Source organism: Mixophyes fleayi, chromosome 11 (assembly GCF_038048845.1).
Source record: "Mixophyes fleayi isolate aMixFle1 chromosome 11, aMixFle1.hap1, whole genome shotgun sequence".
NCBI classification, from domain to species: domain Eukaryota; kingdom Metazoa; phylum Chordata; class Amphibia; order Anura; family Limnodynastidae; genus Mixophyes; species Mixophyes fleayi.
The window spans coordinates 87885646-87900262 of record NC_134412.1 but is presented as its reverse complement, the minus strand read 5'-3'; the positions used below and the strand labels follow the sequence as shown (position 1 = coordinate 87900262).

Here is a 14617-nt window from a genome sequence, read left to right as displayed (position 1 = left end):
TACCGATATTACGGTAGGAAAACGCTTCAGCTGTTGTGGAACTACAAGTTCCAGCATGCATTGCCTACTTCTAGCTGTACTCCCCTCTGTATACCAGCATCCTATAGCTGCCCATGTAGTGGGGCATTCCAACGGCAATTTCATTTGCCAGCTTCAACTGTGTGGGAAGACCAATCACAAGCTGCAATGTCTTGATTGTGACTTATGATTGGTCCACACACAGACACCTCCTCCGCGGTTTGCAGTCAGGGCCGTCGCGGAGCTGGGGGGTGCCCAGCGCTACCACCTTGCACTAGGAGCAGCATTAACATTCAGGTCATTATACAACGGGTGGTGTTATACACAATCTGACTGTATAATTGAATTAATACATTTCAATTAAAGTTTATGTGGAAAATACACTTGGTGGTGAGTAAGGGATGTGACATAAAGAGAGGGATTTGTACTATATTTTTTTTATTCACTTAAAGCAAATAAAATGTAACAAAAGCCAAAAACAACAATTCCATTTATAATCAGTCAATTTGACTTCAAATGGACAGAATTGGCAGCGTAGCATTTGGAATAATTGGAAATAAAAGACATTTGAATTGGCTTAATAAATGACTTGATGGAAACAGACTAAGTATTATAAACCCTAGCACAATGTATAGTAGTATGAGGAGTGAGGGAACAATTCGGGAAGGACAGAACGTGGTCTGATCCATTAGGGCAGATGGAGCGCCCTCCCAGAGAGATTGCATGGCAAACACAAACATGTTTTTAAAAAGCAAATAAAACATCAGTCTGCAAACCTCAAGGAAAGTCAGTTAATCAGGATCACAAAATTTAATTTATTTGAGTCAGTTTATCAAAAGTTTCTTAATATCCTAATATGATCTGCAGTCATATACAAATATCCGTCGGGAGATGTACTGTGGTCAATTCAGTTCTCCTGCAACTGAAAACATCAATTGAGATACAGAATGTACAATGTTCTTTAAGATTTAATCCTTGGAATTTCAATTATGAACATTCCTTAAAGCATTTTACCTTCATGATACCTCCTGGTAATGCCATGTCTTTTGCCAAGTCACTAATACGTTGGCATTGCAGAGCACGTAATTATAATTCATTGACTGCCATAATAAGAACACTTTATACCCATCTGCGTTACTGGAACCACTCAATTATTAACATTTACGTTTCTTCAGTAGGAAATCGGTTTAAATCCCTTTATGCATTGAGGTTTATGTGACTGTTTGCACAGTTTGTATAACTTTTTTATTATTGTTTTTAATGTGCCCTAAATTCTTACGTCTGAAGCTGCAGACTGTACATTCCCTGTGCAGCGTGTAGGACTGTCCTGTGTGTGATCTTTGCAGCCTGGAAGTCTAAGCTCTGCAACTTGCAACATGCAGAAATTGTAAATGGTTTATTTACTATAACAAGAGGCTGTTCGTGCAAAGCCCCTGGAGGTGAAGCTTGGAAAATATTTAGAGGCCGAAAACAAAACAAAAGACACTTTAATTAGAAAGGAATTTTGTTTTGGAAAAAAAAAACAAATCTGTTGTTTCATTAAACATTTCTAACATGTTTGGAAACGTTTAATCACTGAATTCATGGAAACTGAAGCCCCATTGATTATATGTTTACTTTATATTCTTTTTTTTCCCTACAGCAAATGGATGATAAATATGTATATACATGTAGAACACACAAAAAGAGAAGTGGGTTTATTTACTAAATTGCGGGTTTGAAAAAATTGGAGATGTTGCCCATAGCAACCAATCAGATTCTAGTTATTTAGTACATTCTACAAAAGGACAGCTAGAAGCTGATTGGTTGCTATGGGCAACATCTCCACTTTTTCAAACCCACAGTTTAGTAAATATACCCCATGATCTTACTGCAGCTCTATCCAGTAATATTGGATAAAGGATTGTGCAGTATACTGTACATTATAAGCCATCAGAAAATGTCACAATTTTTTCCTTTTATTCATTAACGTGCCAACATATTCCCCAGTACTGTGCGAGCAGTCCCTGCTCCATTGGAGCTTACAATCTAATTTCTTTACAATGCATCCCCCATTCACGCCACAGCGCTCGCCAAGGACCGCGGTTCTGGGAAACATCACTTCCTGTACAGTTGTATTTAAGCATGTCCTTATGAATGGAAGCAGCAGAAAAAGGGGCCTATTGTCATTGGTCACATTTTTGCTTCGTTAAGTAACATCAGTTTTCACAGCGATGACGGAGCAATTTTTCCATTAAAGTCACATTGATGACTCTGTTTTAATGTAAAGCATCTATCATGCGCAAGGGACAATTCAACGCAGGGGGGAGCACAAAGGTTGCCGGAGAGGGATTCAAAAGATCCCATTGCAAATTATGGGGACTGGGGTATTATGCCTAATGCAGGAGATAGCTCTGATAGCTCCTGCATTAGGCATTTGCATTGCTACTATACTTAAAAATGCCTAAACTATGAGGTAACAGCCATTTCCGTATGGTTTAAGGCTTAATAAAGAGGGCCTAAAGCATGGTTGTCCAAGTTACATAACAAAGGTCATTACTGTAATCCCTGAGACCATGTAAGGTAATACGATCTCATGCTACAAGATTTATACCTACTTGTTACACATATGTAAGTTGTGTCAATTCCAGTTTAATTCCTAAACATGAGTTTCCTCAGCATAACCCGAGCAGATCTTGGTACACGGGTGAGCGGCACGGTCTGACTTGTGTGGCTGAGGAAGAGGACATAGGATCCAGTAACCACACATATGTGCCTCTCAGACATAGAGGATGAGGAAGAGGACATAGGATCCAGTAACTACACATACTGTGCCTCTCAGACATAGAGGATGAGGAAGAGGACATAGGATCCAGTAACTACACATACTGTGCCTCTCAGACATAGAGGATGAGGAAGAGGACATAGGATCCAGTAACTACACATACTGTGCCTCTCAGACATAGAGGATGGGAAGAGGACATAGGATCCAGTAACTACACATACTGTGCCTCTCAGACATAGAGGATGGGAAGAGGACATAGGATCCAGTAACTACACATACTGTGCCTCTCAGACATAGAGGATGAGGAAGAGGACATAGGATCCAGTAACTACACATACTGTGCCTCTCAGACATAGAGGATGGGAAGAGGACATAGGATCCAGTAACTACACATATGTGCCTCTCAGACATAGAGGATGGGAAGAGGACAAAGGATCCAGTAACTACACATACTGTGCCTCTCAGACAGAGGATGGGAAGAGGACATAGGATCCAGTAACTACACATACTGTGCCTCTCAGACAGAGAGGATGGGAAGAGGAGATAGGATCCAGTAACTACACATACTGTGCCTCTCAGACATAGAGGATGAGGAAGAGGACATAGGATCCAGTAACTACACATACTGTGCCTCTCAGACATAGAGGATGAGGAAGAGGACATAGGATCCAGTAACTACACATACTGTGCCTCTCATACATAGAGGATGAGGAAGAGGACATAGGATCCAGTAACTACACATACTGTGCCTCTCAGACATAGAGGATGAGGAAGAGGACATAGGATCCAGTAACTACACATACTGTGCCTCTCAGACATAGAGGATGAGGAAGAGGACATAGGATCCAGTAACTACACATACTGTGCCTCTCAGACATAGAGGATGAGGAAGAGGACATAGGATCCAGTAACTACACATATGTGCCTCTCATACATAGAGGATGAGGAAGAGGACATAGGATCCAGTAACTACACATATGTGCCTCTCAGACATAGAGGATGAGGAAGAGGACATAGGATCCAGTAACTACACATACTGTGCCTCTCAGACAGAGAGGATGGGAAGAGGACATAGGATCCAGTAACTACACATATGTGCCTCTCAGACATAGAGGATGAGGAAGAGGACATAGGATCCAGTAACTACACATATGTGCCTCTCATACATAGAGGATGGGAAGAGGACATAGGATCCAGTAACTACACATACTGTGCCTCTCAGACATAGAGGATGAGGAAGAGGACATAGGATCCAGTAACTACACATACTGTGCCTCTCAGACATAGAGGATGAGGAAGAGGACATAGGATCCAGTAACTACACATACTGTGCCTCTCAGACATAGAGGATGAGGAAGAGGACATAGGATCCAGTAACTACACATATGTGCCTCTCAGACATAGAGGATGAGGAAGAGGACATAGGATCCAGTAACTACACATACTGTGCCTCTCAGACATAGAGGATGAGGAAGAGGACATAGGATCCAGTAACTACACATATGTGCCTCTCAGACATAGAGGATGGGAAGAGGACATAGGATCCAGTAACTACACATACTGTGCCTCTCAGACATAGAGGATGAGGAAGAGGACATAGGATCCAGTAACTACACATACTGTGCCTCTCAGACATAGAGGATGGGAAGAGGACATAGGATCCAGTAACTACACATACTGTGCCTCTCAGACATAGAGGATGGGAAGAGGACATAGGATCCAGTAACTATACATACTGTGCCTCTCAGACATAGAGGATGGGAAGAGGACATAGGATCCAGTAACTACACATACTGTGCCTCTCAGACATAGAGGATGGGAAGAGGACATAGGATCCAGTAACTATACATACTGTGCCTCTCAGACATAGAGGATGAGGAAGAGGACATAGGATCCAGTAACTACATATATGTGCCTCTCAGACATAGAGGATGAGGAAGAGGACATAGGATCCAGTAACTACACATACTGTGCCTCTCAGACATAGAGGATGAGGAAGAGGACATAGGATCCAGTAACTACACATACTGTGCCTCTCAGACAGAGAGGATGAGGAAGAGGACATAGGATCCAGTAACTACATATATGTGCCTCTCAGACATAGAGGATGAGGAAGAGGACATAGGATCCAGTAACTACACATACTGTGCCTCTCAGACATAGAGGATGAGGAAGAGGACATAGGATCCAGTAACTACACATACTGTGCCTCTCAGACAGAGAGGATGAGGAAGAGGACATAGGATCCAGTAACTACACATATGTGCCTCTCAGACAGAGAGGATGGGAAGAGGACATAGGATCCAGTAACTACACATATGTGCCTCTCAGACATAGAGGATGATGAAGAGGACATAGGATCCAGTAACTACACATACTGTGCCTCTCATACATAGAGGATGAGGAAGAGGACATAGGATCCAGTAACTACACATACTGTGCCTCTCAGACATAGAGGATGAGGACATAGGATCCAGTAACTACACATACTGTGCCTCTCAGACATAGAGGATGAGGACATAGGATCCAGTAACTACACATACTGTGCCTCTCAGACATAGAGGATGGGAAGAGGACATAGGATCCAGTAACTACACATACTGTGCCTCTCAGACATAGAGGATGAGGAAGAGGACATAGGATCCAGTAACTACACATACTGTGCCTCTCAGACATAGAGGATGAGGAAGAGGACATAGGATCCAGTAACTACACATACTGTGCCTCTCAGACATAGAGGATGAGGAAGAGGACATAGGATCCAGTAACTACACATACTGTGCCTCTCAGACAGAGAGGATGAGGAAGAGGACATAGGATCCAGTAACTACACATACTGTGCCTCTCAGACAGAGAGGATGGGAAGAGGACATAGGATCCAGTAACTATACATACTGTGCCTCTCAGACAGAGAGGATGAGGAAGAGGACATAGGATCCAGTAACTACACATATGTGCCTCTCATACATAGAGGATGAGGAAGAGGACATAGGATCCAGTAACTATACATACTGTGCCTCTCAGACAGAGAGGATGAGGAAGAGGACATAGGATCCAGTAACTACACATACTGTGCCTCTCAGACATAGAGGATGGGAAGAGGACATAGGATCCAGTAACTACACATATGTGCCTCTCATACATAGAGGATGGGAAGAGGACATAGGATCCAGTAACTACACATATGTGCCTCTCAGACATAGAGGATGGGAAGAGGACATAGGATCCAGTAACTACACATACTGTGCCTCTCAGACAGAGAGGATGGGAAGAGGACATAGGATCCAGTAACTACACATATGTGCCTCTCAGACATAGAGGATGAGGACATAGGATCCAGTAACTACACATACTGTGCCTCTCAGACATAGAGGATGAGGACATAGGATCCAGTAACTACACATACTGTGCCTCTCAGACATAGAGGATGAGGACATAGGATCCAGTAACTACACATACTGTGCCTCTCAGACATAGAGGATGGGAAGAGGACATAGGATCCAGTAACTACACATACTGTGCCTCTCAGACATAGAGGATGAGGAAGAGGACATAGGATCCAGTAACTACACATACTGTGCCTCTCAGACATAGAGGATGAGGAAGAGGACATAGGATCCAGTAACTACACATACTGTGCCTCTCAGACATAGAGGATGAGGAAGAGGACATAGGATCCAGTAACTACACATACTGTGCCTCTCAGACATAGAGGATGAGGAAGAGGACATAGGATCCAGTAACTACACATACTGTGCCTCTCAGACAGAGAGGATGAGGAAGAGGACATAGGATCCAGTAACTACACATACTGTGCCTCTCAGACAGAGAGGATGGGAAGAGGACATAGGATCCAGTAACTATACATACTGTGCCTCTCAGACAGAGAGGATGAGGAAGAGGACATAGGATCCAGTAACTACACATATGTGCCTCTCAGACATAGAGGATGGGAAGAGGACATAGGATCCAGTAACTATACATACTGTGCCTCTCATACATAGAGGATGAGGAAGAGGACATAGGATCCAGTAACTATACATACTGTGCCTCTCAGACAGAGAGGATGAGGAAGAGGACATAGGATCCAGTAACTACACATACTGTGCCTCTCAGACATAGAGGATGGGAAGAGGACATAGGATCCAGTAACTACACATACTGTGCCTCTCAGACATAGAGGATGAGGAAGAGGACATAGGATCCAGTAACTATACATACTGTGCCTCTCAGACAGAGAGGATGAGGAAGAGGACATAGGATCCAGTAACCACACATACTGTGCCTCTCAGACATAGAGGATGAGGAAGAGGACATAGGATCCAGTAACTACACATACTGTGCCTCTCAGACATAGAGGATGAGGAAGAGGACATAGGATCCAGTAACTATACATACTGTGCCTCTCAGACATAGAGGATGAGGAAGAGGACATAGGATCCAGTAACCACACATACTGTGCCTCTCAGACAGAGAGGATGGGAAGAGGACATAGGATCCAGTAACCACACATACTGTGCCTCTCAGACAGAGAGGATGGGAAGAGGACATAGGATCCAGTAACTACACATATGTGCCTCTCAGACATAGAGGATGAGGAAGAGGACATAGGATCCAGTAACCACACATACTGTGCCTCTCAGACATAGAGGATGAGGAAGAGGACATAGGATCCAGTAACCACACATACTGTGCCTCTCAGACAGAGAGGATGGGAAGAGGACATAGGATCCAGTAACTACACATACTGTGCCTCTCAGACATAGAGGATGAGGAAGAGGACATAGGATCCAGTAACCACACATACTGTGCCTCTCAGACATAGAGGATGGGAAGAGGACATAGGATCCAGTAACCACACATACTGTGCCTCTCAGACATAGAGGATGGGAAGAGGACATAGGATCCAGTAACTACACATATGTGCCTCTCAGACATAGAGGATGAGGAAGAGGACATAGGATCCAGTAACTACACATACTGTGCCTCTCAGACAGAGAGGATGGGAAGAGGACATAGGATCCAGTAACCACACATACTGTGCCTCTCAGACATAGAGGATGGGAAGAGGACATAGGATCCAGTAACTACACATATGTGCCTCTCAGACATAGAGGATGGGAAGAGGACATAGGATCCAGTAACTACACATACTGTGCCTCTCAGACATAGAGGATGAGGAAGAGGACATAGGATCCAGTAACTACACATACTGTGCCTCTCAGACATAGAGGATGAGGAAGAGGACATAGGATCCAGTAACTACACATACTGTGCCTCTCAGACATAGAGGATGAGGAAGAGGACATAGGATCCAGTAACTACACATACTGTGCCTCTCAGACAGAGAGGATGGGAAGAGGACATAGGATCCAGTAACCACACATACTGTGCCTCTCAGACAGAGAGGATGGGAAGAGGAAGCAGGAGGCTGCTGGTGTCAGGGGATCGTCACAGCTGCGCTCTCAGTCAGAGGCCAGCTCAACGTGCGCTTGTGTGTAACATCCTGTGTGATACATTCCACATGTGACACCACAGCTGACTGAAGACATCTTACTCTGTTCTGTACTGGAGAACGTACCATTGTACAGCACAGTCATACTGAATATAATGCTGATGGAACAGCTTGCAGCATTTTACATGATGCAGAATGGAAACCGTCCCACTGGGATCAAGATTAAAACCCTATTAACTAATTATAAGATGCCTACTTTCCCAGAATGTCCCGGAGACTCCGGTATCCCAACCTTTCCCTAGTGGAGTGAGTGGGGGTGGGGCTCGATGACGGGATTCACAGAGAATCATCATCATTTATTTATATAGCGCCACTGATTCCGCAGCGCTGTACAGAGAACTCATTCACATCAGTCCCTGCCCCATTGGAGCTTAAGTCTAAATTCCCTAATATACACACACAGACAGACAGACAGAGACTAGGGTCAATTTAATAGCAGCCAATTAACCTACCAGTATGTTTTTGGAGTGTGGGAGGAAACCGGAGCACCCGGAGGAAACCCACGCAAACACGGGGAGAACATACAAACTCCACACAGATAAGGCCATGGTCGGGAATCGAACTCATGACCCCAGCGCTGTAAGACAGAAGTGCTAACCACTGAGCCACCCTGCTGCCATGAATTACGTCAACAATTGCACGTTGCCCCAATTCAGAGCATTGTGCAGCGAGGGGGCGGTCGCGACAACGCAACTCCCGCGGCCAGTCGGCACCAGTCTCACGTCTCAGTGATTTCCTAGATCCTAGGGAGTTGATGGGCTGAATGTTGGCCCGCCTCCAAGATGGCTGCCTCTACTCTGTGTGGGAGACAGATAAACTCTAATAGCGCAAGTAGCATATGTTTTGCAAAGCAAATATTATAAATTCATCATTTAAATTATAGGCTCTCACAGGTTCATCTAAATTCTTTCCAATGCTTGTACTGGTCATTTAAGTTGCAATGGGATTCTCTGGTGGGTCTAACAAAAGCTCTCTGGTCTATCTCACACAAAACATCACAACATGGGGAAAATGTGACTTTGCTATATAGCATGTTTAATAAATGTTTATGCCGATACAATAACTTGTCTCTTGCCTCTCATTGGCTGATTATTTTTCTAGATTTGGAGTGGTCAAAAACATGGGCTGCAAGTTAGGTTATGTCAGCAGGAAATCCCAGAACCGTAATCCTATCACTTGGGCCACATTACAAGACTCTGGATCAATGTGCTTAGATTCCTGGTGATACAGTCACATTTAACCACATAGTTGGGCTATTTGCCAATGAAGTATATAGAAAGTAGTAAAATCCATGAAAATACCAAACCAATAACCGACAGCGGCTTTGAGAAAGAAATTGCAAAGATCTTGAACTTATTTTCATTAGATTATGGTCCATCAAAGAGTATTTCCCTCCTCGTCTATCACATGACTGCTTGTTCCATCACAGGAAGAGATTACAGTACTGTGAGAGATCTTTGTCTGCTGAGGAAGTCGGAGCAATCCCTAATAATGTTTTGCCTCAAGCCTAAAGCAAGGCTGACACACAAGGCGACTTTAGTCCTGCTGGCCCCAGAGCCCCCTCCTCGTACAAGGAAAAGGGTCCTGGGAACAAGTCTGTTCCGCATCTCTCACTTTAATGACAGAAGTAGAAGACAAAACTCCTATAGGCACAAATTTTGCAAATGTACATACAGGTCATGGAACCTCATGGAACCTGTGCAGAGCAAGGACTGGGGTCAACGCAGCAGATGGAGATGCATGAAGTGTAAGAGAGACTGGCGTATGTGTAAAGCATGGACCACACTCCATTTCTACACTATAGCAACACAGCAACGGACGGACCCGCTTCCTCTGTGTCCTGTCGGAATCATTCCTGACGTTTAAACTGATAAAATGTTGGGCCCTCATCCAAAGCCATAAAGATAAAGTAATGGGGGCCCATAGACCAGTTTTATAAGCCCCTCTTCACTGTGAAAGTTACACCCACAATGATCTCTACCAAATCATTACCCAACACGACAGCATATTAATTACAGATTTCCCAGGTCTGATACAGGCGTTTGAGCTGCTAATTCTAATTGCGGACTGACTAAAGGGATAGGAAAGGTCCAGGGCCTGTCAGGACCCATAACCACTGCAAAGGCTGTAGTTACCCCTTTGTCCAAAGGACCCTCTGTTGATGTCCCGCGCCACAGAGGCCCCAAAGGCTGAATACCAAATATAAGCAGGCGGCCACACACATATATCAAGCCAACCTCATATATGGCAGAGGATCTCCCTATTCTGCCCCATGTCTCTTATCTGCCCCTATTGCCCTCTGCCCTCAACCCAGGGAAACTATATGGGTCCCACTTAGGTCCCCGGGACATTGCTTCTCCCTCTCTTCTGCCATGGACCTTGGTGAGGATGAGGAACAGCTGACATTTTCACTTGGGTGCTTAAACACCCAAATAATACCCAAAGTAATATGTAACCATATTAAGATTTTTTTTTTCTTTATTAATACTAAGGTTAATATGTGTTTAGTAAACTAAAGTTGAGAAGCAAATCCCCAGGACCCTCAGTATGTTCCTCCATCTTTCTGCTTCTCTAGGTGCAAACTATTGTCCAATGACGTAGAATATGGATTCATTATTAACAATGGTGCCACCTGCAGGGTGCTAGCGGGAGTACACGCTCCAGGGACGTCTCGGAATCCGCCAGCTCCCTGTGTTTTCATTCCGTCACTGTATCCCACTGATTGATGGAGCTACTGTAACTCTGCTGTGTACACACTGCCATCCTTCCCTAAGGATACAATGTTACAGACCCATCCTGCAGAACACTCCTTGCTGTCTGCACACTCTCTAACGCCCCTTAAGCCTTTAATCTTTAAATATAGCTGCAGACAATAATATGTTTAAAGGAACATGATACTGAAATATGACCTATTCTGTAATATATAAATGCTCTTGCAGAGTAAAATACATTTTACTTTCTTACCTGCAGAAATGCTCTGATTGGTGCTTGGTAAAGACCAGCAAATCTTTTACAATGTGTGGTCATTATTTGGGTAAGATTTCATTTCAGTTTTAGCTACTATTTATTTTCCGCTGGCTGAGCGAGCGGTGTGGTTAAGCCTCCTGCAAGTCCCAATCAGGGGGTATATTTACTAAACTGCTGGTTTGAAAAAGTGGAGATGTTGCCTATAGCAACCAATCAGATTCTAGCTATCATTTTGTAGAATGTACTAAATAAATGATAACTAGATTCTGATTGGTTGCTATAGGCAACATCTCCTCTTTTTCAAACCCGCAGTTAAGTAAACATACCCCTAGGACATTTGCAACATTAAGCAACATTTTCATATAAAAAAGAAAAACGACAAACTAACCCCTTGATTTGTGTAATCATTTCACTGACGGCTGAGATACACACATGACTAAACTCAATTGTAAAATATTTCCCATTGTAAAATTACCTATTGAAGTTAGTGTAGGTAAAATGCACTCAAACAATTTAAATACCGCGGTTTAACAATTAACATTCAATATCAGCAATGGCTCTGGTTTGGATTTCACTTGTATAAAACACAGATGAAATGTTTTAAAAGTTTTACCAAACAAACTCCTTCTGTTCACAAACTGAATACTAATTTGTGTTTAGGACATGGTATTTTATTGTGGTGAAATCTTATCAAATGCAACACAAATTCATGTGTGTAACAAAAGAACTCTGTAAATTCAGCAATAATGTATATTTCACATAAATATTTACAGCAAATACACATTATTACTGAATTAATTCATGCTGTAAATGTATAAACACTAATTATATATATATATATATATTACACATACACACAATTACTAAAACTTGACCTTTTTCTTATTTTCAAACAGATATTTAGACAAACAACAAATGTGTTCATAGTAAATAGTAATACAGGGTGAAGATACATATAATGCCCTGTCCTATATCATGCCAGATGTTTATGAAAGAAAACAGAATGATAACAATATATAAAGTACAAAGTAACAATAACAGAAGAAGATATATACTGTGAAGTAAATACATACCTGGTCTCCCATTATTAGCCCGGATAGCCGCCAATCCCTGGCTCCTCACATAACAGGGGTAACAATTAGTGCGGTGATATCGAGATCCAGAGGTGTAAGTTGTACCCACTATGACGCTGCAGCACACCAGGACTATGCAGGGAACCCACGTTACACGTCTCATGTTACAGAGAGATGGGGAACTGTGAGACAACTAAGTACAGCTCCGTCCTGCAAGTACCATGTGGACAATGTGCTACTTTCTTGCACAGATGCGGATTTTGTTTTGGAATTTATTTTTTTTTGTTTTACTGTATATGTTTCTGGAGCTCTGGGAACTCTTCCAGTCCCTCCCACGTTCTCCTTTTATGTTACAGAGTCCTGGCCCATCTCCTGCAGGTAGTGATCAGCCCCCCCTCAGCCTGTAGCCAAGACACACAGAGACAGGACCACGTCACAGTCCTTGAGAGCTGACAGAGGAACGTAGTCCAGGCTGGCTCCTATAGGGTACGGATGTCATGCCAGGCAGCAGTCATCTAAATATCCTTTTTCCACCCTACAAATCTAAACCACTTTGTGTAAAAACAGAATCAGGAATTTTAGGAGATTGTTTTTTGTTCTCTTTGTATTCCAAAGGTTTTGTTGTTGTTATTTCAAAGTTTCCAGGTTAATTTGAGGTTTGTTGAACTGATGTTATATCTTAAAAGTGAACTAACTTGAAAATTGTTTTGATATGATGTAGTGGAGAGTGAACTGTACTGAAGCATCATTTTAATGATGCTGTGGTCATTACTAGTTAATAAACGTGGTGCGTGCTGTGGAAATAAGGAGTTAATCAGTGTGGTGAACTCAATGCCGCCCAAAGTGAGGATTAGAGTAAAAAGGATAAACAGGCAAACTGCAGAGGAGTGACATCCAGTAAAATGTTAAATGAGGGGAAAGTTTAAAAACACCCAAAAGATTCGGTAGTTTCCTTCACTGTGTCTGGAGACAGACGCATCTTACAGCCATGAAACAAGACTATTCGTCTGTTTACAGCAATTGTAATACCGCATCTCTTTTATTGGTCAGACCCAGCAATAACCTATCATCATCATCATCACCATTTATATAGCGCCACTGATTCCGCAGCGCTGTACAGAGAACTCACTCACATCAGTCCCTGCCCCATTGGAGCTTACAGTGTAAATTCCCTAACATACACACACACAGACACACACACACGACACACAGACACACAGACACAAACACACACACAGACTAGGGTCAATTTGTTAGCAGCCAATTAACCTACTAGTATGTTTTATTGGAATGTGGGAGGAAACCGGAGGAAACCCATGCAAACATGGGGAGAGCATACAAACTCCACACAGATAAGGCCATGGTCGGGAATTGAACTCATGAACCCAGTGCTGTGAGGCAGAAGTGCTAACCACTGAGCCACCATGCTGCCCACAACCTACCCTTTTCACTTTACCTTACAAAACTGCAGACCCTCCATTGTGGCTAAACATTATTTGACATTGCAATGGCTTCTCAAGGTAATATTTAATAACAACATAAACATAATACAATAGACACAGAGATGCTACAACACTGCACAAGCTGTACAAATGTGATACCTTGGTAAGCCATGAACATACAAGTGCTGGGTATAGATCCCAGCAAGCTATGGGTGGGCTACTACACGCTGACTATAGAAGGTACACGAGATGATGTTAGGAATGTGGTCAGCATAATTACATTTCAGCAATGCATTGCTATGTAAATAGAGCATAGAGCGTCTCCGCTGATTTAAGGTGAGATATTAGAATGCAGCAAATTCACATCTGGGGTTTAAAGAGACAGGAGAATGGCATTTACTGCGATACAAAGTAAAGAGAGGCTCACATGCAATGTCTGGCATTGCTTAGTCACGGGTTTGTCCAATACCTTGAAGGAGATGCTGAGAAAACAGAGAAAGTAAAAATACATATTGTAAAAATGTAAATACCTTGGGGCTTATATAGAGTTGGAGGTACATCTCTAATTTGCACATCAAAGATGCGCACGTAGACATCCGTGTGATCCACCTTACACTTACGACTCCTTATGACAGGAGAGGCGGAACAGGGGAGGTAAGTCACGGGCGCCAGTAAGGGCGTGTTCATCTAATTGCGACTGAAGTGGACCTGGAGGCCACATTTCGATGAGCGTACCTTGAGCTTTCTATGTTCTGGGTGTAAATACATCCAACGCTACGAAGCTCCTTGTGTTCAGAAATGGCCACCGAAAAATAGCACGTTTATAAAACGAGGAAGA

General features: G+C 43.0%; 1 protein-coding gene across 2 annotated transcripts in view; it reads right to left on the bottom strand.

Moving 5' to 3' along the window:
• The window catches only part of MEGF6 (multiple EGF like domains 6), a 273763-nt gene that overhangs the window by 104564 nt on the left and 154582 nt on the right, over positions 1–14617 (bottom strand). Inside the window, exon 1 of one of the 2 annotated variants that reach the window (XM_075190157.1) lies at positions 12338–12576. The exons of the other annotated variant lie outside the window; for it this stretch is intronic. Coding sequence (XP_075046258.1) covers positions 12338–12500 — 163 coding nt within the window. The 5' untranslated portion in view covers positions 12501–12576. Of the gene's footprint in view, positions 1–12337; positions 12577–14617 lie in introns of those variants that run through there. 2 annotated transcript variants of the gene reach the window in all.